The sequence below is a fragment of the Pleurodeles waltl genome, chromosome 3_1 (genome assembly GCF_031143425.1).
Source record: "Pleurodeles waltl isolate 20211129_DDA chromosome 3_1, aPleWal1.hap1.20221129, whole genome shotgun sequence".
In the NCBI taxonomy this organism is placed as follows: Eukaryota; Metazoa; Chordata; class Amphibia; order Caudata; family Salamandridae; genus Pleurodeles; species Pleurodeles waltl.
Genome location: NC_090440.1, coordinates 1375827706 through 1375852917, shown reverse-complemented (window position 1 = coordinate 1375852917; position 25212 = coordinate 1375827706). Strand labels below are relative to the sequence as shown.

Below are 25212 nucleotides of genomic sequence, written 5' to 3'. Positions count from 1 at the left end.
ATTGCTATCCATATTTGGTTTTATTGCAGGGAACTACAAAACAAAAGGGAAATAAACCTTATAAAGGAAAAAACAGACAAGGATTATTTACCTCATATCGGTGACGATGACGTTCTTCCACATACTCTGCATCTCCATAAAGCCTTCCTGAAACAAAAGGTCTGAATAGAATTCCAGTCCACAAAACGCAGTATTTCATCAGGCAGTCAACATGTGTAGCAACGAGACATGAATTACAGTGGTGAACACCAACAGTTACTTTAGAATAATCAATAGGCGTTGATGTGGGAAGTGGTCAGAACAGCACCTTATGGGTCTAAAAAAACATTTGCTTTCATTCTTCTTAGACAGCACCATTTCTAAGACATATTATTCCTTTCTCAGGTTAATCACTAAATATTTTTTCAGGGTAGTCATTATAAATGAATTTCACTTTATTAAACGTTTGATTATTTAACCAAATCAAAACACACTCAAAAAGAACTGAGGCCCCTTTGACTAGCAGATCGTTTAACAGTTATTAAACATTTTGACTCTAACTGAAGGTGACCTTACGTATACCAGTGCAGAACAAAATAGGAGTGGGGCTGCTACTACACCACCACCACTAGGCGTAAGCCTTGGAAATCGAACATAAAGAACTAACTGAATTGGATGAGGAGGAAGTGTTTTGTCACACATGACCATTAATGCCTACCTGATGAAAACACCTCTATAGGGCAGTTTTGCCAGACTATCATGCATGCACAAAGTTGCCCCGGCAAGTTACACAGGAATTAACACTGAGCATGACATCATCTGGTCCTGCAGGAATCCCTTTACTCTTTAACAGAATCTCATAGCAACAGGAGGTCGTCCTAATTCCAGAACCACTGTAATAAGATTTCTAGCAAAACTTATTTTTGATATAGCAGTCTGAACCTCTTCTCCACACTATGGGCCACCACATCTACGGAATCACTTAAGTGTAACCAGTGTGTTTCATAATGCAGTACCACTTACACTAACCCTCCCCCAACCACCTACAGAGAATTTGCACCCATAATCAGCTACTGTCCCATGTAGCACAGTGGCTACTGGACTTCGAACTCCTGTTCCTAGACCTCTAGCGATTCACAGGGTCATCTCCCTGATCTGAAGAACACACGATACATTTTTCTGCATATTCCAATCTCTAACAGTTGAATACCAAATGTAAAGAGCCTGTTCATTTTTACTTTGATTTGAACTGATTAAAAGACTTTAAATACTCTGAACCTGTGCGTTTCTGAAAAGACTAGAGTAAAGGAAGAAAACATAAGAAAACAATGGCTGTGGGATGAAAAGCTAAACTTAACTACAGGACCTAGCGCTAAGGAGCTACAAACATATTTGGGCTCAGTTCCCGGGTCCAGATGGTGCTAGGCACGTCTGATTTTTGATGCCCATCTTGATTTTAAGAGTAACACTACTACTTGCCTGTAAATGGAGTATTTTTCTTTTAGAAAATTAAGACATTTCTGAACATTGAAATGATTACCAGTTATTTGATGCATTAAATATGTTTTGAGTTTTTAATCTCTCGCCACCTCTTGGGGTAAGCCTTGACAGCTACCCTGAGAGAATCAAGTGCCAAAAGGAAGAACTAAAGCTCTGGCCCCAGAACATGTGTGTTAAGCAGCAATAAGTGACTGTGATAGACTAGTAATCTTTGATTGCCCTGGGATACAAAGAAAAAACCTCACGCCTCAATAGGAACGTGCCTCTGGAAAACAAAAGAAACAACCATAGATCAAATGCAAAGAACAATAGATCAAGACAAAAGGCCTTCTCGCCAAGATCTGCATTCAGCTACATCTAATGGGAGTGACCTTAGTCACTGCCATTTCTAGGTAATCGCCAGGACCAGGAAAAACAGCTTACAAATCTATCATTTTACATAGTGTTTATGTTGAGGAAACAAAATGAGTGAAGCAGCCGAGGCAGGATCCTGCTTGCGGCTGGCACATGCGAAGTGTCTTTTCAAGAAGGCAGGAGGTTGGCTGTTCAGTACCCATTCTTACTTTTCATGATGCAATCGGACCTTAAATATCCCTTCCGATCAGACCTCTTTTAGAAGTGCTCAAACAACGGGCATTCTTAAGTATACAAGCTGCAGAAGACCACATTTTTCTTAAGGCAAAAGGAGTATGTTTTAAAAACATCACTTATTGCACTTAACAAAACAATAAAGGGAATCGGTTCAAGAAGGTATAGGACAAAGGATACTTACTCATGACTGAATTTTTACTTTGAAAGATGGTTCTCCTTTTGCCAAGCCGCATGGTGCCTCCCATTTGTCCAGGATTATGCTCTGGCATATCTATTACCTAGAACAGAATCAAGACAGACTGTATTAAAGAATCTGAATTTGGTTCATAGATTGTACAGCAAATACACCACATACTATTTCACACAGGTACTTACTACGGACAAACCCTTTGCAGAAAGGTAGGAAAGGCACCACACCACCACAGAGAAAGTGAACCTGTCAGCAGAGGTGTAGCTAATGGGTTGAACTGCAAACCAGAAACACGATCACTGAATGGCATTACAATTAGAGCTAGGGGCATTGGATCTGGTAGGTGGCGCAGCAGTAAAACAATAGAATACAAGGGATGACCTTAATGTTGCATCGCTTGTGAATGCCCTGGCAGGGTGTAGGAGAAAGTGATGTAATTTAGGAGCGGGCAAGTATAACCAAGGGAACTCCTGGACACGAAAACAAACAAATAATACCCTTAATATTCAGGTTGAGACGGTCAATATCTTCCCTTAAGGTGTAACCATACAGAGCACCACAAATGGTCTTTTTTGCTCTTCAAGTTTCAGGTATCAAGGATTTTTACTTTCTGTCAAGCCACTCGGTACATTTTATGGTGATAACAATAGCTGGCAAATGGCTGACCAAGTTTGCAAGCGAAAGTACTCTCATGTCCACACCTGCTAACGGTGGAATTACCATTTTGCATGAAAGAAGGCAGAGTACGTTTGTATTGGAAATTAAGTGCAGACTTAGTCAAAGCTTGTGCAGGTTGCCTTCCCAATATAACTTCAATGTGCAGCTTTAATTAGAAATTTGAAGCACCTTTTTGTGGTGGAGAAACGGCATAAGCGGCTAGACTTGTATGAATCTAGCCAGTTACCACTTAAAACTGCTCATTGATTTTATGGTTCTTGCATTTCTGCTACACCCTTTATGTCCCTGCTGAAGCTTGTGCCCAGTTTCAATTTTGTTATACATCACCTGTATATGGCGAGTTCACTTTTTCAGGAGGATTTTTGCATGTGGGAGTACTAAGGATTGACTAAAGTATTAATGGCCCTTGTTGTACAGCTCGCTGTATTAATGCTGTATTTATTTCACTACAGATATGATCTAATCTTTTAAAAATAATTATCATGATTTGCTTCCTAAAGATACGCAAGGTGCAACAGCCCATCTGCATGGTGGCTGTTTCAATGTTGCATCAAAGGCATGCCTGGTTTCAGGAGAGGTAGAGCTTTCTCTAAAGGGAATGCATTCTAGCTACAGAGACTCTTGACAATGCTGATGTGAAGTTTGAAGTCTTGAGGACAGAAAATTTTGAAGATAGAAGTGGCTCATCTTCCAATGTGCTTTTAAGAGAGCTTATGACAACAGCAAGACTCTAGGGTTATTGGATGGAATGAGCCATTTTCTTGTGTTTGAAGAGGAATACTGGAAAGTAGCAGAAAGCTTTATTGGGCAGGTGCATACGTAGTAGGAATTCTTCAAGGTGGCAAGATGGGCTTTTAGTAGTACAGCAGTGTCTGGTGTGTTTACCAACTTTTTGCAATTGTTACAAACCCAACATGGAGACTACTAGAGCTGGAAAGCCTTTTATTCCACCAAGCATTTCCCAGGTGGCCAGAGCCCCTGGAGGCTGGTTTCAAAAGAACAGGGCTGCTCCTGGTGCCTCGGTCGCTTTTCCTATTCCAGGATATAAGGAAATTGTCCTTTTTGCAGGATTGCCCCCACTTTTTGTAACTGGTTGTTAGAGTTTCGACTCTGCTGTCCAGGCCTCAGTGCTTAACTTATGACCCCTAAAAATGTATGTACAATTGGCTAATCCTTGACTGGCATTCAGGCTACTTATCAAGAACTTTCTATTTATTATCTCCAAATCATGAGGCTTGGGGCTCAAGTAATAACCAGCCTTAAGAGTCCCCAATGGAGTGGTATTTCGGGCTGATCATTCTCACTGTACTTACTCATCAGGGATATGATAGAGTAGTATTCAGTAGTATATTTTAAGAATGGTTCAGTTGTATTCTGTGTCATATCCCACAATACCCATGGCCCTGAAACAGTATGACTGTATAGAATAATACGTGCTTGAGTATTTGCTTTGCACCATGTGGCATAGTGCAGTGAAGACGTGATAAAATGCTCAGCTAGTTGCCAGTATGAATGCATTGGAAATAGCCTGACGAGCCTAGCCAGACAGTGGTAATATATCATTGTGATATCCATATTCCCATTAAATTTGAGATATATTTACTGTTACTTCAATTAAAAGCTAAACTGAAAGCATTCCCTGGCATTCAAAAACGGGTGATTACAGATTTTTTTTCTTTCAAGTTTGTACTCACCACTGGATGGCTGGTTTGTGGGTTAAATTCTGTAGAGTTGGCATCTACAAAACACAAATTTATTTTTCTTTCAATTGAAAGAATATATGTTTCCCAATTTTTTTTTTTTTTTTTTTTTTAAACTTAAATACCATGACTCCATACTCACTGATGCCACCTGCGCAATGAACTAGTTACTTAACTTTAGTAATGCTCTTTCTCGTGGATACTTTATCAAGTTGCAGAGTCCTCACCTTTAGAATATTCCCTAGGCCCCAGAATGGATCTGGGAGTTTTTTTGTGCAATGCCAGCATGTGCGCAAGGTGGCACTTTGTGGCTCCGCAGTGGCCTTATTCCGCAGTGGCCATATTCGCCCCTGAAGTGATGGAGAGGAGCCGCAAAGCAGCACTGCTGCGCTCTGACATCAGTTTCTTACTTGGCCCTTTCCACGCCTCTTGGATGCAGACCATGAACAATTGGAGATTCCAGTGTGCAGATCTCCAATCTGGGACCTTTTTAGATGGAAAAGGGAAGCCACTCAACACAACGGGGAGAGAGGCGGGTGATGAATCTGCAATTATATAGAGTGCCCACCATAAAGAGCATTACAGAACACAAGTTACCTTTTCTTCAGATGGATACTTCTAACTGCAGTTTCCTCACCTTTCGAGTAGATAGCAAAGTAGCACCTCCCAAACGTGGAGGTTCTGTGGAGTGGACTCAGACCAAAAAGTCTTGCAGCTTCAAAGAGGCAAATGCCCTTCCATCTGACCTGGCTGCCAAGGCAGGAGTGCTTTGTGAACGTGTGCAATTATGGCCACACTGCAGCTCGATGGGTGTCAAGAATTAGAAATCTGCATGGCAACATAGTGGTAGCTTCCTTGGCCCTAGTGGAATGAGCCCTCATTCCTTCTGCAAGCTGCTTCTTGGCAATTGCATAGCAGATCCTAATGCAGAGAACTTCATTTCCACAAAGACCTTTTCTGCACATCTTTATCTCCACCCCCTTCCCCCCTCCATTTTAGGGTCCAGCTGACAAAGACTGTCCTCGTCTTTAAAGGATTGAGGTAAAGCAAAGAACGTGGGGATGGTGATGCCTTGCCCAATGTGGAAATGAGTCACAACTTTCAGCCAAAATGCCACAGTGATCTTCAACACCAGTTTCTCTGGGAAAAAGGAAGCGCAGGTTGGTTGCATACAGAGTGACTGAAGTTCACTCACTCGACAAGCTTGAATCAAAATAAGGACAGTTTTGAGAGCCAGTAGATGCAATAAGCAACAGTGCCCTGGCTCAAAGGGGGTGCACACAAGGATCATCCGGACCAAATTAAAATCCCACTGTGGCATCACAACAGCTTTGGGAAGGAATGTGTGTCAAACCTTTAATAAACCGCGTCACAACAGGTGATTTTAAACAAGGACAGTTGGTCGAGCAAATGCAAAAAGGCTCGAAGGGTGAGCAAATGTTAAAGGGGCCCACTGCAATGCTTCCCTGGGCCAATGATAAAACAACAATAAAACATCGGATAGTTTGGCTCAAGTGGTAGATCAAAATCAGTCAACTAGTGCAGCTCAATCTCCTGGAGTTGCAGATTGCATAGACTTAGGTGCAAAACCCTGCCCAGCTGCTGCACCTGGAGAAACTCCTGCAGCTGTAGCCTGCCCAGAGGACAAATGTTCACGCCCAGAAGTTCCAGGAACCACTCTCTCTTGGCCTAATCCGGAGCCACAAGGATGACTGAAGTCCGGTTGTTCCTGATCGGCTTCAGAACACTGGGCAGGAGAGGCAGAGGAGGAAAATTGTACAAGTGTTCTGTGCTCCACTCTAGCCTATATGTGTTTCCTAGAAAGTGTTTTTGGGAACTCGAGTGCACAGTAGTTTTGACACTGTGCATTCAACAGTAGGCCCAAAAAAAAAAAATCCAGCTAGGATTCTCTCCCTCCCCCCCCCAATCGCAAGATGCCCTATACCACCTCCAGGACAAACCGCCATTTGTGATTCACCACGCACTAGCTAAGATCACCCATCTTGGCATTTAAAGATACCACCCGGTGGTTCACAACTGGTAAGCTGTCCTGACACCCCAGGCCAACTCTAGACGCTCAGCTCCTCTTGGCGTAGGACGCCACTCCATTACACCCTGCTTGTTGCGGTACCACATGGCAGTGGTGTTGTCTAAGCCTTTCCTTGATGGATGGCATGAAGGCCGTCAACACCAGGTGAGTGACCCTCAGCTCCAACAGATTGATTTGGAGCCAGGTTTCCAATGGTAAGTTACCAAGATCCTCAGATCTCCACCTCTCCAAGAAGATCTCTCCAACCTAGCAATTATGCATCCTTCTCAACCATCAGCTCTGGGTGGGAAAGAAAGGGGTCTGCCGCTGGTTAGGTTACAGTCAAGCAGCCACCACTGAAGATCCTGTGCAGTCTCCTCCAAAACCTGGATGTCATCTGTCAGGTTTCCGCGGTGCTGGGACACAGACTTCAGATCCCACCACACAGTCTGCATATGCCACCAGGTGAGGTGAAGAAGCAAGATGCACGAGGTCAAAAAGGCATAGAAGCCACATTTCTGCTCTCACTGAGATCCAGGACAGATGTGAGAAAAACATAAAAAAAGAAATCAGGAAAATAGCCTGAATGCCCTACACTTGTAGCAGCAGAGGAAACACCCTGAACTGCACCATATACAAGACAACTCCTATAAAAGGAAGTCTTCTAAAAGGTATCAGATACAACCTCGGCTCATTGATTGAGAATGCAAACAACGTTTGATGGTTCGCCTTCATTGGAGATGGTCTACGACTGACTGTGGCAAACCTGCCTCCAACAGGCAATTGGGGTATCCCCCAACCTCCAAACATGTGCAGCGACCACTGCCATCACTTCCATGAACACCTGAAGGGCACTAGTAAGGCCGAAGTGAAGCATGACAAACTGAAAATGCTTCTGGCTAACCTTAAACCACAGATGTCTGTTAGACCACAGGACAGACACATGAAAGTATGCTTCTTGCAGAACCCAGGCTATCATCCAGTCGCCAAGAACTAAAACAGATAAAACCTGTGCCTGTGTGTGCATTTTGAACTTACCCTTCTTCAGAAGGCGTTCAGCTGGCAAAGAACTGGAAGAGGAAAAATACCTCATCATCCTTCAGCACAAGGAAATAAGAGGAGTAACATCCAGTCCCTATTCCCAGGCATCTGGAACCCGCCGAGTGACCCATTTGGACGCTACAGCTTGCACCTCCTGAAGAAAGATACATAGGTGCAAAGTCGTTTTGATGTGGGCAAAAAATGAGTCGGTCAGAAAACAATTGAATGGTATTGTCCAGTTGGATGAACTACAGGACACCCCTTTACAGATGTGGTTGATTGCCACCCCAGAAGAAACTGTTTGATCCTGCTTTCCAAAGTGTGGTGTTGCACCGTTAAGGACATAATTAAGCGGTTTGAGGGTTGATGCTGCAAGGGAGGGGTACTGAGAAGAAGGTGTCTCAGACCTGTGCAAGGTCTGCTTGTTACCTATTCCCGACGACAAAAGGACTGGGTTGACTGTTGCGGGGGCTAGAAGGACCAGGTGTTAACCTTCTGCTGTAGCCTGGGAAGGATCGAAACTGATGAGTAAACGGTCAGGGTGGAAAGGCCAACGGCCTGCACCGTGGCATACTTACTTGAAAGTGCTCGAGGACAGAATTAGCTTTTTGGTAATCAAAAAAGAAAAAAAAAAGGGGGGCATTCATCAAAACAGATAATGGATACCTGCACATATCGAAAACATTGTGAGGTTCACATCCATGCTCCACGCTAGTCTCAACCAATCACCACAATCACTTAATAGCATCAAGACTACCTTGAATCACATATTTTGTGGCATCCTGGCCATCTGGCAAGGAGGCCATAAACACTTCTGGGACCGCTGGCAAAATCTCACTGGCCCTGTCCCAAAGGGCATGCACATAACAGTCCAGTGGGCAACTTGTGTTGACTGACCTCAGGCCTGGGCTGGCAGAAGAGAATGAAAATGTCACTTACCCAGTGTACATTTGTTCGTGGCAACAGTCGCTGGAGATTCACATGTTCTGCATAGCTCGCCATCTGGTGTTGGGTCGGAGTGTTACAAGTTGTTTTTCTTCGAAGAAGTCTTTGGAGTCACGGGACCCAGTGACTCCCCCTTCTGTCTCCATTGCGCATGGGCGTCGACTCCATCTTCGATTGTTTTCCCCGCAGAGGGTGAGGTAGGAGTTGTGTTGTAGTAATAGTGCCCATGCAATGGAGTGACTAAGTATGTACCTATTTAAGGTTAAAATAATATATATACAAATGTACAAAGTTGAAGCTAACTTCCAAACTGCTACAGGCTCCCGGGGAGGTGGGTGGGCACATGTGAATCTCCAGCGACTGATGCCACGAACAGATGTACACTGGGTAAGTGACATTTTCAGTTCGATGGCATCTGTCGCTGTAGATACACATGTTCTGCATAGACTAGTAAGCAGTTATCTCCCCAAAAGCGGTGGCTCAGCCTGTAGGAATGGAAGTGGTTTGAAATAATGTTCTTAACACGGCTTGACCTACTGTGGCTTGCTGTGCGGATAACACATCTACACAGTAGTGCTTGGTGAACGTGTGTGGCGTAGACCATGTGGCTGCCTTACATATTTCTTGCATTGGGATATTTCCTAGAAAGGCCATGGTAGCACCTTTTTTTCTGGTTGAGTGTGCCCTTGGTGTAATGGGCAGTTGTCGTTTTGCTTTAAGGTAGCAGATTTGGATGCATTTAACTATCCATCTGGCTATACCTTGTTTTGATATTGGGTTTCCTGCATGAGGTTTTTGGAATGCAATAAATAGTTGTTTAGTCTTTCTGATGTTTTTCGTTCTGTCAATGTAGTACATTAATGCTCTTTTGACATCTAATGTATGTAGTGCCCTCTCAGCTACGGAATCTGGCTGGGGGAAGAACACTGGTAGTTCCACTGTTTGATTTAGGTGGAACGGTGAAACAACCTTTGGTAAAAATTTAGGATTAGTCCTTAGGACGACTTTATTTTTGCGAGTTGTATAAAAGGTTCTTGTATTGTAAACGCCTGAATTTCGCTTACTCTTCTTAGAGATGTAATGGCGATGAGAAATGCAACCTTCCAGGTTAGGAACTGTATTTCGCAAGAGTGCATGGGTTCAAAAGGTGGACCCATGAGTCTTGTTAAGACAACATTTAAGTTCCATGAAGGAACAGGTGGTGTTCTTGGTGGTATAATTCTTTTAAGGCCTTCCATGAATGCTTTAATGACTGGTATCCTGTATAGGGAAGTTGAATAGGTAGTCTGCAGGTATGCAGATATTGCCGCAAGGTGTATTTTAATGGAAGAGAAGGCTAGGTTAGATTTTTGTAAGTGAAGCAAGTAACCCACTACGTCCTTTGGAGTTGCGTGTAAAGGTTGGATCTGATTATGATGGTAGTAGCAGACAAACCTCTTCCATTTACTTGCATAGCAGTGCCTAGTGGACGGCCTTCTGGCTTGCTTTATGACGTCCATACATTCTTGGGTAAGTTGTAAGTGTCCGAATTCTAGGATTTCAGGAGCCAGATTGCTAGATTCAGCGATGCTGGATCTGGATGTCTGATCTGTTGGTTGTGTTGTGTTAACAGATCCGGCCTGTTGGGCAATTTGATGTGGGGTACTACTGATAGGTCTAGCAGTGTTGTGTACCAGGGTTGCCTTGGCCAAGTTGGTGCTATTAAAATGCGTTTGAGTTTGTTTTGACTCAATTTGTTTACCAGATAAGGAAGGAGAGGGAGAGGAGGAAAAGCGTAGGCAAATATCCCTGACCAGTTCATCCATAGGGCATTGCCTTGGGACTGCCTGTGTGGGTATCTGGATGCGAAGTTTTGGCATTTTGCGTTCTCTCTTGTTGCAAACAAGTCTATTTGAGGTGTTCCCCAGAGTCTGAAGTAAGTGTTTAGAATTTGGGGGTGAATTTCCCATTCGTGGACCTGTTGGTGATCTCGAGAGAGATTGTCTGCAAGTTGATTCTGGATCCCTGGAATAAACTGCGCTATTAGGCGAATGTGGTTGTGAATTGCCCATCGCCATATCTTCTGTGCTAGAAGGCTCAACTGCGTTGAGTGTCCCCCCCCCTGTTTGTTTAGATAATACATTGTTGTCATGTTGTCTGTTTTGACAAGAATGTATTTGTGAGTTATAATTGGTTGGAAAGCCTTTAATGCTTGAAAAACTGCTAGCATTTCTAGGTGATTTATATGCATTTTTGTTTGATGTACGTTCCATTGTCCTTGTACGCTGTGTTGATCGAGGTGTGCTCCCCACCCTGTCATGGAAGCATCTGTTGTTATTACGCATTGTGGCACTGGGTCTTGGAATGGCCGCCCTTTGTTTAAATTTATACTGTTCCACCATAGAAGCGAGAGGTAAGTTTGGCGGTCTATTAACACCAGATCTAGAAGGTGACCCTGTGCTTGTGACCATTGTGATGCTAGGCACTGTTGTAAGGGCCTCATGTGTAGTCTTGCGTTCGGGACAATGGCTATGCAGGAAGACATCATGCCTAGGAGTTGTAATATCATCTTTGCTTGGATTGTTTGTGTTGGATACATGCGTTGTATGATGTTGTTGAAATTTTGAATTCTTTGTGGACTACTCCTTTTGTTGTGTCTATTATGGCTCCCAGGTATTGTTGTACTTTGCACGGCAAAATGTTGGATTTTGCAAAGTTGACGGTGAAACCTAGTTTGTAGAGGGTTTGTATGATTTGATTTGTGTGTTGTAAGCACTTTGTTAGTGAATTGGTTTTGATTAGCCAGTCGTCTAGATACGGGAATACATGTATTTGCTGCCTTCGGATGTGTGCAGCCACTACTGCTAGACATTTTGTAAAGACTCTTGGTGCGGTTGTTAGACCAAAAGGCAATACTTTGAATTGGTAATGTATTCCTTTGAATACGAACCATAGGTATTTCCTGTGCGACGGATGTATTGGTATATGGAAATACGCGTCTTTGAGGTCTAAGGTTGTCATGTAGTCCTGTAGTTTTAGCAATGGTAACACTTCTTGTAGCGTGACCATGTGAAAGTGGTCTGATTTAATGTAGGTGTTTAGTATTCTGAGGTCTAGGATTGGTCTCAGTGTTTTGTCCTTTTTTGGTATTAAGAAGTACAGTGAATAGACTCCTGTGTTTGTTTGTGTGTTTGGTACTAATTCGATTGCATTCTTTTGCAATAGTGCTTGAACTTCTATTTCCAGGAGTTCGGAATGTTGTTTTGATAAATTCTGTGCTTTTGGTGGTATGTTTGGAGGGAATTGTAGGAATTCTATGCAATAACCATGTTGGATAATTGCTAAGACCCAAGTGTCTGTAGTTATTTCCTCCCATGCTTTGTAATAATGACCTATTCTTCCCCCCACTGGTGTTGTGTGGAGGGGGTGAGTGACATCTGAGTCACTGCTTGGTTTTAGGGGTTTTGGGGCTTTGAAATTTTCCTCTATTCCTAGGGAATTGCCCTCCTCTGTATTGGCCCCGAAAGCCTCCCCTGTACTGTCCCTGGTAGCTGGACGGTGTTGCCTGCGAGGTGCTGGCTTGTGTGGCCTGACCCCGAAACCCCCCTCTAAAGGGTGTCTTGCGGAAGGTGCTGTAGGTTCCTCTGCTCTGCGGGGAGTAGAGTGCGCCCATGGCTTTAGCAGTGTCAGTGTCTTTTTTAAGTTTTTCGATTGCCGTGTCCACTTCTGGTCCGAACAGTTGTTTTTCGTTGAATGGCATATTGAGCACTGCCTGCTGTATCTCTGGTTTGAACCCAGACGTTCTTAGCCATGCGTGCCTTCTAATGGTCACAGATGTATTAATTGTTCTTGCAGCTGTGTCTGCTGCGTCCATAGAAGATCGTATCTGGTTATTTGATATGTTCTGCCCTTCCTCAACCACCTGCTTTGCCCTCTTTTGTAGTTCCTTGGGAAGATGCTCGATGAGGTGTTGCATCTCATCCCAATGGGCTCTGTCATAGCGCGCAAGTAGTGCTTGAGAGTTAGCGATGCGCCACTGGTTTGCAGCTTGTACTGCGACTCTTTTCCCAGCTGCATCGAACTTGCGGCTCTCTTTATCTGGGGGTGGTGCATCCCCAGATGTGTGGGAGTTGGCTCTTTTCCGAGCTGCTCCTACTACGACGGAATCTGGTGGCAGCTGTGTGGTGATGAAAACAGGGTCTGTAGGAGGTGCCTTATACTTCTTTTCCACCCTTGGCGTTATTGCCCTACTTTTGACCGGCTCCTTGAATATTTCCTTTGCGTGCCGAAGCATACCTGGCAGCATAGGCAGGCTTTGGTAGGAGCTGTGGGTGGAGGAGAGGGTGTTGAATAAAAAGTCATCCTCGACTTGTTCTGAGTGGAGGTTTACGTTGTGGAATTGTGCTGCTCTAGCCACCACTTGAGAGTATGCTGAGCTGTCTTCTGGTGGTGAGGGCTTTGTTGGATATGCCTCCGGACTGTTGTCCGACACTGGGGCGTCATATAAGTCCCAAGCGTCTTGATCCTGGTCACCTTGGCTCATGGTGGTGTGAGCCGGGGAATGTGACGGAGTTTGTGCTGGTGAGACGTTAATTACAGGTGGAGAAGAGGGTGGCGGAGTCACCTTTTTCACCATTTTTGTTTGTGGCGCCTGGTCTGTTTGAAACTCCAGTCTCCTTTTTCTCCTAATAGGGGGGAAGGGTGCTTATTCTTCCCGTTCCCTGCTGTATGAAAATACGTTTTTGCGTATGGTCCACTTCGGTGGATTGCAGCTCTTCCTCAAACCTATGCTTTCGCATCTGAGAGGACAGTGATTGTTCCTCTGTATAAGAGCCTGGACCTGGGTCGGTTACGGGTTGTTTCGGCACCGAAACCCTGCCTGTATCTCTTTTCGGCTCCGAGGTGGCTTTTTTCTTTTTTGGCGTCGAAACCTCTCGCCGATCTTAGTCGGTGCCGCTGTCTCAGCGTCGAGCCGCTTCTACACCGCTATCTCGGTGTTGTTGCTTTTCTCCAGCACTTTCTCGACCCCGAGAAGGCTGCGTGCCGGTGTCTCGACCGGAGTCGGACAATCTCGGCACTGTTTTGGCCTTTTTCGGTGCCGATGGTCGGTCACCGAATTTAAGGGTGGAGCCATGGCCTGGTGGCAGTGGCGTCCCCTGGGCCTTGTCACTTTTCTTCTGTGTTGTTTTCGACGTCTTACTCACGGTTCTTTGATCGTCGAATTCCTCGGAGTCCGATTCGTGGATCGAAAAGGTTTCTTCCTCCTCTTGTTCCTCGAACTCTCGGTGCGCTGTCGGCGTGGACGCCATCTGAAGTCTCCTGGCTCGACGGTCACGGAGTGTCTTTCGGGACCGGAACGCACGACAGGCCTCGCAAGTCTCTTCACTGTGCTCAGGCGACAGGCACAGGTTACAGACCAAATGTTGGTCTGTATACGGGTAGTTGTTGTGGCATTTGGGACAAAAACGGAACGGGGTCCGTTCCATCGACGTTGTTCGACACGCGGTCGGGCCGACCAGGCCCCGACGGGGGATCGAAAACTACCCCGAAGGGCACCGGAGCGCGTCGATCTTCGATGCGGTGTTGACTCTAACTACGCCAATCCCGAACGCAACAATACCGACGAAAATCTTCCGATATTAACTAACTTTCCGTTCCGAAACTCGGAGCGACAGGAACACGTCCGAACCCGATGGCGGAAAGAAAACAATCGAAGATGGAGTCGACGCCCATGCGCAATGGAGACAGAAGGAGGAGTCACTCGGTCCCGTGACTCGAAAGACTTCTTTGAAGAAAAACAACTTGTAACACTCCGACCCAACACCAGATGGCGAGCTATGCAGAACATGTGTATCTACAGCGACAGATGCCATCGAACCAAATGTTTCCGAAAGACCTCAATACTTTTCAACTCCCTGTCAGGGTGTTGAGGGGAACCAATTAGGATTCGCCTTGCTGGTGGAAGCTTGGAACAAACAACTCCCAGGAGAAGAATCTCCGTAAAAAAAAATAATTAAAAAAAAAAAATCGTCATCGCAAAGTGAAGGCCTGTGGCCTCTGGCAACCAGCTTGCTCACTGCTGAGCAAGAACCAAGTTTAGACCAAGTACCCATAAGAGTTTCAGTTACGGCTTAATTAAACACTAGCAAGTGCTCAGATGCCCAATTCCAGAGGCCCAGCTCATGCGGGTCCGTCACTGACATCTGCTTATGAGAGTTACATGTCATTTTAGGATGGGATATCATTCCCTTGCTATCTAGATTTCAGTTTGAAAAACTTATGAAACCAAAGAAAAAGGAACCAGAGCCCCAGATCCTCTTTCAAAGGTGTGTCAAAAAAAGTAACTAACAACAAATCGCAGGATGGCATTTATACGTGGTCACTTCAGGGGCAGAACAAGGCCAATGTGTTTAGCAGTATGGTGCCACCTTCAGGAGCAATGCTATAAAAACCTATAGATTCAGTCTAATGCAAAGGAAATTCTCAACATATAAGGAATCTGCAGTTAGAAGTGTCCATTAGAAGAACTGTGTCTGATTTCTCTGCTTACAACACCAGTGAGCAGAGCTGTTATGAACACGGACAGCACAAGTTCACACAGAAAATTGACAGCCTTAGATTCCATTAGCACCACTTGAAAACAAAAACTAAATCTTTCTTCCACAACATTACTTAAGGCAATATACTGTTTCTCTCAATATCTACCAGTCGGGTCAATCAGAATCATGAGATACCAGGTGTGACCAGCTTTTAAGTGCCAAGCACATTTCATTGCTCCAACAATGAAAAGCAGAAGTGGTGGTACATTAATGTCTAGATTTTTTCTTAACTAGACTATTCGCAATCTAGTATTTTGCATACTGTGGTCCCAATGTTCTGAATATGTATTCATTACATTTATTTTGCAACTCAAATATAAATGCCATACATAAAAGAACAGGGCACTGTTCAGAAGAACATAGGAGTAAATATTCAAAGCTGTTCAAACAGGGTGGAACCACAGACAAAAAGATCTGACTGGGACAGCAGATCAAACTTATATTCAATGGACTTAAACAGAGAGGTTATCCATGCTGGGGTCCCAGTGCTTCAAAGTGGGACAAGGTATACAATGTTAATAACTGAAGTGGGAGAAGTGCCTCAAGGTTTTTTTGTGAAGATACAGAAAACCTAAGGATATGCCCTTTCCTTTCGAGGGAGCGAGATGAGCGGAAAGCTAATGCACATGCATTAGAAGGTGCCCAGATGTTTGGGGACATATCGCGTGGAGGGGATGGATTTGACTGGGGAATGCTGAAACATTTTATGTGCAAGTACAGTGATGGACTTAAAACAACCTATGTTCCAGGATCCACGCTCGTCGTCAGGAGAGGGGACCCAGAGTACCGGTAGTCGCTGCAGAGAGGCAATTGCTGAAGCAGGGAGGTGACTCCTTCACTCCACAGGAGATTCCTTCGGTTCTTCTGGTGCAGGATGAAGACAGGCAGTGCTTGGAGCGAGCGAGCACAACCTGGAAACTGTTGCAGTTGCTGGCAGGAGCTGAAGTTACAGAGTTGCAGTAGCCTTAATGGATACTTTGTTGCAGTTGTAGAGTTCCTGGAGCAGTTCTGCTGAGATGAAGTAAAGGATGCAGAGGATCCCTGCTGGAGTCTTGCAATCCGAATCTGAGGAAACACCCACAGGAGGGACCCTAAATAGCCCTCAGAGGGGAATTGGTCATCTAACCAGGTATGGACCTATCAGGAGGGGTCTCCTACGTCACCTACTGGCACTGGCCACTCACATGCTCCCAGAGTTCCCTTACCATCCTGAAAACAAGATGGCAGAACCCCAGGACACTCTGGAGGAGTTCTGGGCACCACCCCTGGAGTGGTGATGGACAGGGGAGTGGTCACTCCCCTTTCCTTTGCCCAGTTGCGTGCCAGATCAGGGACTGGGGGTCCCTGAACCGGTGTAGACTGGATTATGCAAGGAGGGCACCATCTGTGCCCTTCAAAGCACTTCCAGAGGCTCTGGGAGGAACCCCCCCCCCCCATGCCAGTATCACCCATTTCCAAATGGAGAAGGTGTAACACCCCTCTCCTAAAGGAAATGCATTGTTCTGCCTTCCTGGGATTGAGCTGTTCAAGCTCCAGGAGGGCAGAAGCCTGTCTGTGAGGTGGCAGCTGCTGGTTCTGCACTGAAAACCTCAGAAGGCTGGTAGGGCAGTACTGGGGGTCCATGGAATTGCCCCCCCAATACCAGAATCAGATTGGGGGTACAATTTCCAGTTCCTAGACACCTCACATGGCCATATTTGGAGTTACCATTGTGAAGCTACATATATGTATTGACCTGTATGTAGTGCACACTTATAATGGCGTCTCTGTACTCATGAAGTCCGGGAAAATGGGCCTGGACGACGTGGGGGCACCTCTGCTAGTGCAGGGGTGCCCTCACACACAGGTACTATGCACCTAGCATTCAGGGTCCTAAGGTTAGATATATAGGTGGCTTATAAGTGACCTGGTGCAGTGGAAATGGCTGTGAAATAGTGCGTATACTATTTCACTCAGGCTGCAATAGCAGTCCTGAAGAAATGTTTGTATGAGCTCCTTATGGGTGGCAAAAGAAATGCTGCAGCCCATAAGGCTCTCCTGGAACCCAAATGCCCTGGGTACCTAGGTCCCATATATTAGGGACTTATAAGGGGTGTCTAGAATGCCAGTTTGGAGTGGAATACTGGGTTACCAGTATGTAAGTACAAAATTTGGAATCAGAGAGAGCATAGGCACTGGAGTTCTGGTTAGCAGGACTCCAGCGGCACAGTCAAGCATACTGACAAAACAGTAAAACATACTAACATGAAGGCCACAAACTATGAGCACTGGGGTCCTGACTAGCAGGATCCCAGTGAGACAGTAAAAACACATCGACAAACTGGCAGAAATGGGGGGGTGACCATGCTAGAAAGAGGCTACTTTCTCATAAAGGGTGACGCACATGTATCTGTGAAAGCAATATAGCCAATCTGCCTGATGTTTCAAGGAGGTGGTCTTAGAGTACTGAGAAAGTATGATCACATATACCCATTGCTTTTAGTACCAATGCTTCATTACTCATGCATGCCTCAACTTGCTCTTGTAACTTAGTTTCAGGAATCTCCTATTGTCAGAAGCCATTTTACTTAGTGCTGTACATTTGATTATTTTCTCAAACTTGTAGTAAAGAGTAATCATGCTTCCAATGCTTGCAGTCAAAAGTGCAATTTTCAGAAAGGTGTGTGCCGATTAGCATGTTTCTGTATCAGCATTTTATATTTTAAGGACTTCTCGCCTTCTTTAGAGACTATCTTGTATCCTGCTCTTAGTTAGTTTAATTATTTGTGACTGAAGTAACAATTTTGATCACGTTTATGTTCCAGTTGACTTCCATTGGGATCAAATTTGAATAGATTTTAGCATTATAGGCTCCAAAAGGATTTTGAGAGGATGATCTGGTCCGCTGTGTTGACCATTGTCATTTGCTGATTTTATTGGGCTGCTTCCTATTTTTGCATTAAATATGTTAGACTTTTATCTCCTGATGTGTTGGATCTAATTTTTACAGCTACATAAGATTAAAGGATGAGCGGAGAAGTAAACACCATCATGCAAGTAAAGGAGACCCCAAGCTCACGGCTGTTGCAGCTCAGTTTGCTTGTCACTGGAGCACTGGTAAAGATCTCAGCTACCTGGGACAATAGATAGGAATCTTTTAATTAAATGTACTTGCTATCACCCTGGTGTAACAGGAGTGGCAATTGGAGAGCCGCCTTTTATGATCAAAATGTATGCTAAGGTTACAGGCCCGCAGTGGGAAGGAAGCTGTTGATGACAAGAGGAACAATTCTGTCCTGTCAACAATGGGCAACCCTTTGTTAGGATACAGGGAGCCTCCCCACCAATGTGGCATGCTTCATCTTTAGCTCTTGCTTCTCGCATGCAGGAAGTGTAATACATGACGGGCATCCTTGTGGAGATCTTTTATCCTAAATTCAAATGTCAATGTGTGTCATTGAACTTCCCCTTCTTTTTATATCTAGAGAGTTTATGCATGTATCTCGGTCCAAAACAGGAAAGTGAATTTAAGTTACTTATGGGTATCCCATATGAAGTGGTTTTATTTATTTGGAAAATTATTCAATGGTAAGGGTAGAAACAAAAGGGGGAATCTCTGTTCACAGAGTCCTATTAGGATGACATGTTTCTAGCCCTTGGTGGCCTCAAATTCTGTTCCATTCATCAGGAATAATTCATTGTGCTAATCTAAACAGTAGGACTGAATCAAGTTGTGTAATATCAATTCCTATAGTACTAAATATATACTGTGGTGCAAAATTTAATAAATGGAAAACAACTTACAGATTCCAATAGTTTTTGTAGCCAAGTAAATGACAAACATACAGAGTTACATGGACAATAGAAAAACAGATCTGTTCAATAGATACTGCAAGCACATATTTGTGATTTTAGAAATAACTTGAAAATCTTTTTTTTGCCTCCTAAATCACAAGCAGATATCGATTTCAGAATAGCGTACTTTTCGATATATGCTTCAAGTGGACATTTGACAGAGTGATGATGCTCTCAATTCCGTACTGTTACTGATCGGTTGTGTATAAGTACATTATCACAGTTTTGAAATCTTAATGAACACCATCCTATGTACATCTTGCCCAAAAGACCTCACTCATCATACAGGCAGCAAGCAGTAAAAAGGATCTCCATGCTCTTCATATAATATTGCCTACCACTACTGTCTACCTTCTCCTTAGCACATAGAGGGTAGCATTCAAGACATCTCATGCGTGCTACAGGCAAGAAGTGGAAGACAGACGTTTATTGGTGGCACGAGCCACGCACCACCTGTAGTAGTATGCTTGACATTTTTGGGGCAGTTGAGTAGTTAGAATTTTAGAAATGGCACGCTTAGCAAAAATTAAAAAATGAATACTTGTGCTTAGAAAAAAACATTTGGGAAGAAGACAATGACTCGTTTTTAAAATAATGCCTCATTTGTGATAACAATTGATGCAATAGGACTTTCTCTTGCACCTGGTCCGAAATAAAAATCACATAAATTAAATAGTAATTTATCTTGTGTTGATGATCATTATTAATGCTCACCTCGTGAGGCACAGTTTACTTAAACACACCAAAAGCTGATGCCAACTGTGGAAACAGGATGATGCAAGACAACAAGAAAAGATTGGAAACATTGGTTCATATATATATTTTTTTTTTTACCTTGCCAGCCGAGAATATCCCGAGCAAAATCTACCACTGCCAACTGCATGCCAAGACAAACTCCTGCAATGATGAAAAGAAGTGAAAATTTTCATTTAGAATCTTAGAATTCGAAAACCCGATATATTTAATTAAAACACAAAAGGTAATGGGAGGATGTCTGAAATAGGTTTAACCAATGGGAATCTTGGGGTAGCATTCCAAATTATCGTTCTTTTGCCCACTATGTCACCTCAGATTAGACCCAACCATATATGCCTATTAGTCTTGATTTTGCTCCAGTAGGATCAGTCCAACCTCAAATGCTAAGTCAGGTCGTCCCTGTAAAGGAACACAAGCAACCCAACCCCCAGTAGTTCAGACTGGATTGTTCATTTGGAGCCGGGTCAAGACTGATTTGATATTGTAGGAGCTAAATTGAGGTGGCATGGTGTGCAAAATAACAATGAACTAACCGGCACCCCGAGTGATTACCAGTGGCTAAGATTAATTCAAGCATTCCATCCATTACTTCTTTGTATACTTTATTTTGTTGAATGAAAAACAATCTTGCCAACATACTGCTCAACAACGTAACTGTTCCAAAGCAGATATTTTATGACCCATGAAAGGACGGGTTGTTTGATACAGTTTGTCACAATTCACAAATTTCTTTCAAGAACGCAAAAGTAAATAAAACACATATAAGTTAGATCACAACTAAAGACTGACTAAAAAGGAATGTTCTAAATGCAGTGTATATCTTTTGTTTAAGATGTGTTAGCAAAGGGTATCCCAGACCAAAAAAACATAAGTTAACTTCTTGTGCCATATGCACTCTTAGTAGGCTACAGACATTGAGGGCTTTCATATCATTTTACGTTATAAAAGGCTAAGAATCCCTACCCTAGGAAGTCAACACTCTCAAGCAACACTACCCTTTTGCCCCACAAAACTCCTGGATGGGTAAAATCCAAACATCCCCACTACAACAAAACTGAAGGAAAGCCCAGGACCAAGCTCCCTTCAACATCACTAAGAGGATCTGGATACCTACCTTCCACAACAGAATGTTGGAGAACTGCTTCTATAAGTACACACCCATGCATGGTGCTGGGCTGGAAGCATTAGACTCTAACCTATACTCTGTGTGCCACCAAGAATACAAAAGCTGAACTGCACTTGATGAACAAGTTATTTACCTTTGGTATTTATCTTTTGGAGGACACTAACACTGCAGATTCCTCAACTTGTGCATGTATCCAAAGGCGTTAGCCTGGATCCAGAAACTTTTCAGCAGCATGTCTGTGCGCCAGTAGGTGGTGTCATAAAGCTCAGCTCCGACAACGTGCCACCGCAGAAGTGACATGTGTAGCTGCCTAAAAGGGTCACCCATATGCGTTAATGTCAGCTACTTTCTAGACTGGCTGCGCCCTATGACTCAGAGCCCATTGGCAAATTGGTATGACCAGTGTGCAGATCTTTAAATTGGGACCTTTTCTGATGAAGAATCCAGTCCACAGAATGAGAAGGTGGGTGGGTGGTTGAGGAATTTGTGGTTAGATAGGATATCCAACAGAAAGATAGTTACCAAAGGTACATAACTTGTTCTTCTGATGGATACTTCTAACAGCAGATTCCTCACCTCATGAATTGGTGTCACACCAGTACCTTCCAAGCAGCTGCATCGTGGGTGATCAAATCCTGAGGCCCAGGCGATCACCGACAGCAGGGTGGCCACAAGAAGACTCAAATCTCTTCAGCATCCTGCATCAGGAACACGTCTTTGGTGGACTGTAGTGAAGGATAAATTACAGTGAGCACTCAGACTGCTGGACCTGACAGGTAACTGTCTCCTGGACCTAAGTGGTCCCTGTTAGTGGCTTCCAACCATTTGTGGCCCATCCAAGAGAAGAAGATTGGTAGTTGTTTTTATCTGTGCTAAGCAGATTACAAAGGTTTATTGTATTTAAAAGAACTTACCTACCTTTGAAAAATCATATCTCAAATTGCCCTCATTAGATTTTTGTTGTTTTGATGTTTGTTGAAAGATAGAGATACCCTTTAATTTGTATACATTGGTGGTGGATTTTCATTGTGTTGTGTTTCTTGCATATTGACTGTTTTGGTACTACGTGCTTTACATGTGATCCTTTGCTTAAGCCTGGCTGCTCTGTGCCACCACTACCCAGGACTGAGCTAATGTTTTGTTGAAAAAACCTAACTGGATCTTACAGAGATTGTGATACTATTACAGGGTGGGGCCTCACAACCACGCCACTTAATAATCCACTTTCCTACAAACATCTTTTAGCAAGTTGTTTAAGTGGAGAAACTTAAATTAGAAACCACCAGTAGCATGTATAAATCACACTTCTGAAGAGCTCCCTGTACATATCTTATCAATTGAAGCAGGGAGCCTACAACAAGCTTAGTAGACATGCTTATCTTGCAACCGGGAAGCACAAATGAAGAGCTGCAAGACCAGAGCACCTGATCACGCAGGTATGAGCAGAATCTCTGCATCAACGTGCACGCTCTGGAGAAAAAGGCAGTGTCGCCCTTGGTGAGTCATAGACTCAAGACTGGCCCACCACTCTTTGGAATGAAAATGTCACTTACCCAGTGTACATCTGTTCGTGGCATCAGTCGCTGGAGATTCACATGTTCTGCATAGCTCGCCATCTGGTGTTGGGTCGGAGTGTTACAAGTTGTTTTTCTTCGAAGAAGTCTTTCGAGTCACGGGACCGAGTGACTCCTCCTTCTGTCTCCATTGCGCATGGGCGTCGACTCCATCTTCGATTGTTTTCCCCGCAGAGGGTGAGGTAGGAGTTGTGTTGTAGTAATAGTGCCCATGCAATGGAGTGACTAAGTATGTACCTATTTAAGGTTAAAATAATATATATACAAATGTACAAAGTTGAAGCTAACTTCCGAACTGCTACAGGCTCCCGGGGAGGCGGGTGGGCACATGTGAATCTCCAGCGACTGATGCCACGAACAGATGTACACTGGGTAAGTGACATTTTCAGTTCGATGGCATCTGTCGCTGTAGATACACATGTTCTGCATAGTCTAGTAAGCAGTTATCTCCCCAAAAGCGGTGGCTCAGCCTGTAGGAATGGAAGTGGTTTGAATGAAAATGTCACTTACCCAGTGTACATCTGTTCGTGGCATCAGTCGCAGTAGATTCGCATGTTTTGCAATAGCTCGCCATCTGGTGTTGGGCCGGAGTGTTACAAGTTGTTTTTCTTCGAAGAAGTCTTTCGAGTCACGGGACCGAGTGACTCCTCCTTTTGTCTCCATTGCCCATGGGCGTCGACTCCATCTTCGATTGTTTTTCCCCGCAGAGGGTGAGGTAGGAGTTGAATTGTAGTAATAGTGCCCATGCAATGGAGTGACTAAGTATGCACCTATTTAAGGTTGAGATGATACATATATAAATAATTGAAGGTAACTTCCAAACTGCTACAGGCTCCCGGGGAGGCGGGTGGGCACATGCGAATCTACTGCGACTGATGCCACGAACAGATGTACACTGGGTAAGTGACATTTTCAGTTCGATGGCATCTGTCGCTGTAGATACGCATGTTTTGCATAGACTAGTAAGCAGTTATCTCCCCAAAAGCGGTGGATCAGCCTGTAGGAGTGGAAGTAGTCTGAAATAATGTTCTTAATACGGCTTGACCTACTGTGGCTTGTTGTGCGGATAACACGTCTACACAGTAGTGCTTGGTGAATGTGTGAGGCGTAGACCATGTGGCTGCCTTACATATTTCTTGCATTGGGATGTTTCCTAGAAAGGCCATGGTAGCACCTTTCTTTCTGGTTGAGTGTGCCCTTGGTGTAATGGGCAGCTGTCGTTTAGCTTTAAGGTAGCAGATTTGGATGCATTTAACTATCCATCTGGCTATACCTTGTTTTGATATTGGGTTTCCTGCATGAGGTTTTTGAAATGCAATAAATAGTTGTTTAGTCTTTCTGATGTTTTTTGTTCTGTCAATGTAATACATCAATGCTCTTTTGACATCTAATGTATGTAGTGCCCTTTCAGCTACGGTATCTGGCTGTGGAAAGAACACTGGAAGTTCCACTGTTTGATTTAGATGGAACGGTGAAATAACCTTTGGCAAAAATTTAGGATTGGTCCTTAGGACGACCTTATTCTTGTGTAGTTGTATAAAAGGTTCCTGTATTGTAAACGCCCGAATCTCGCTTACTCTTCTTAGGGAAGTAATGGCGATGAGAAATGCCACCTTCCAGGTTAGGAACTGTATGTCGCAGGAGTGCATGGGTTCAAAAGGTGGACCCATAAGTCTAGTTAGGACAACATTTAGGTTCCATGAAGGAACAGGTGGTGTTCTTGGTGGTATAATTCTCCTAAGGCCCTCCATGAATGCTTTAATGACTGGTATTTTATATAGGGAAGTTGAATAGGTAGTCTGCAGGTATGCAGATATTGCTGCAAGGTGTATTTTAATGGAAGAGAAAGCCAGGTTAGATTTTTGTAAGTGAAGCAAGTAACCCACTACATGTTCTGGAGTTGTGTGTAATGGTTGTATTCGATTAATATGGCAGTAGCAAACAAACCTCTTCCATTTACTTGCATAGCAGTGCCTGGTGGATGGCCTTCTGGCTTGTTTTATGACTTCCATACATTCTTGGGTAAGTTGTAAGTGCCCGAATTCTAGGATTTCAGGAGCCAGATTGCTAGATTCAGCGATGCTGGATCCGGGTGTCTGATCTTTTGGTTGTGCTGTGTCAACAGATCTGGCCTGTTGGGCAATTTGATGCAGGGTACTACTGATAGGTCTAGCAGCGTTGTGTACCAGGGTTGCCTTGCCCAAGTTGGTGCTATTAATATGAGTTTGAGTTTGTTTTGACTGAGTTTGTTTACCAGGTAAGGAAGGAGAGGGAGAGGAGGAAAAGCGTAAGCAAATATCCCTGACCAGTTCATCCATAGGGCATTGCCTTGGGATTGTTTGTGTGGGTATCTGGATGCGAAGTTTTGGCATTTTGCGTTCTCCCTTGTCGCAAACAAGTCTATCTGAGGTGTTCCCCAGAGTTTGAAATAAGTGTTCAGAATTTGGGGGTGAATTTCCCATTCGTGGACCTGTTGGTGATCTCGAGAGAGATTGTCTGCGAGTTGATTTTGGATCCCTGGTATAAATTGTGCTATTAGGCGAATTTGGTTGTGAATTGCCCAACGCCAAATCTTTTGTGCTAGCAGGCTTAACTGCGTGGAGTGCGTCCCCCCCTGCTTGTTTAGATAATACATTGTTGTCATGTTGTCTGTTTTGACGAGAATGTATTTGTGAACTATTATTGGTTGGA

General features: G+C 44.0%; 1 protein-coding gene across 3 annotated transcripts in view; it reads right to left on the bottom strand.

Moving 5' to 3' along the window:
- Positions 1-25212, bottom strand: part of CTPS1 (CTP synthase 1) — a 122792-nt gene that overhangs the window by 37430 nt on the left and 60150 nt on the right. For all 3 annotated transcript variants that reach the window (XM_069224883.1, XM_069224885.1, XM_069224884.1), the window contains exons 12-15: positions 19900-19962; positions 4633-4676; positions 2252-2348; positions 92-147 (exon numbers count right to left, since the gene is read on the bottom strand). In XM_069224883.1, coding sequence (XP_069080984.1) covers positions 92-147; positions 2252-2348; positions 4633-4676; positions 19900-19962 — 260 coding nt within the window. The remainder of the gene's footprint in view (positions 1-91; positions 148-2251; positions 2349-4632; positions 4677-19899; positions 19963-25212) is intronic.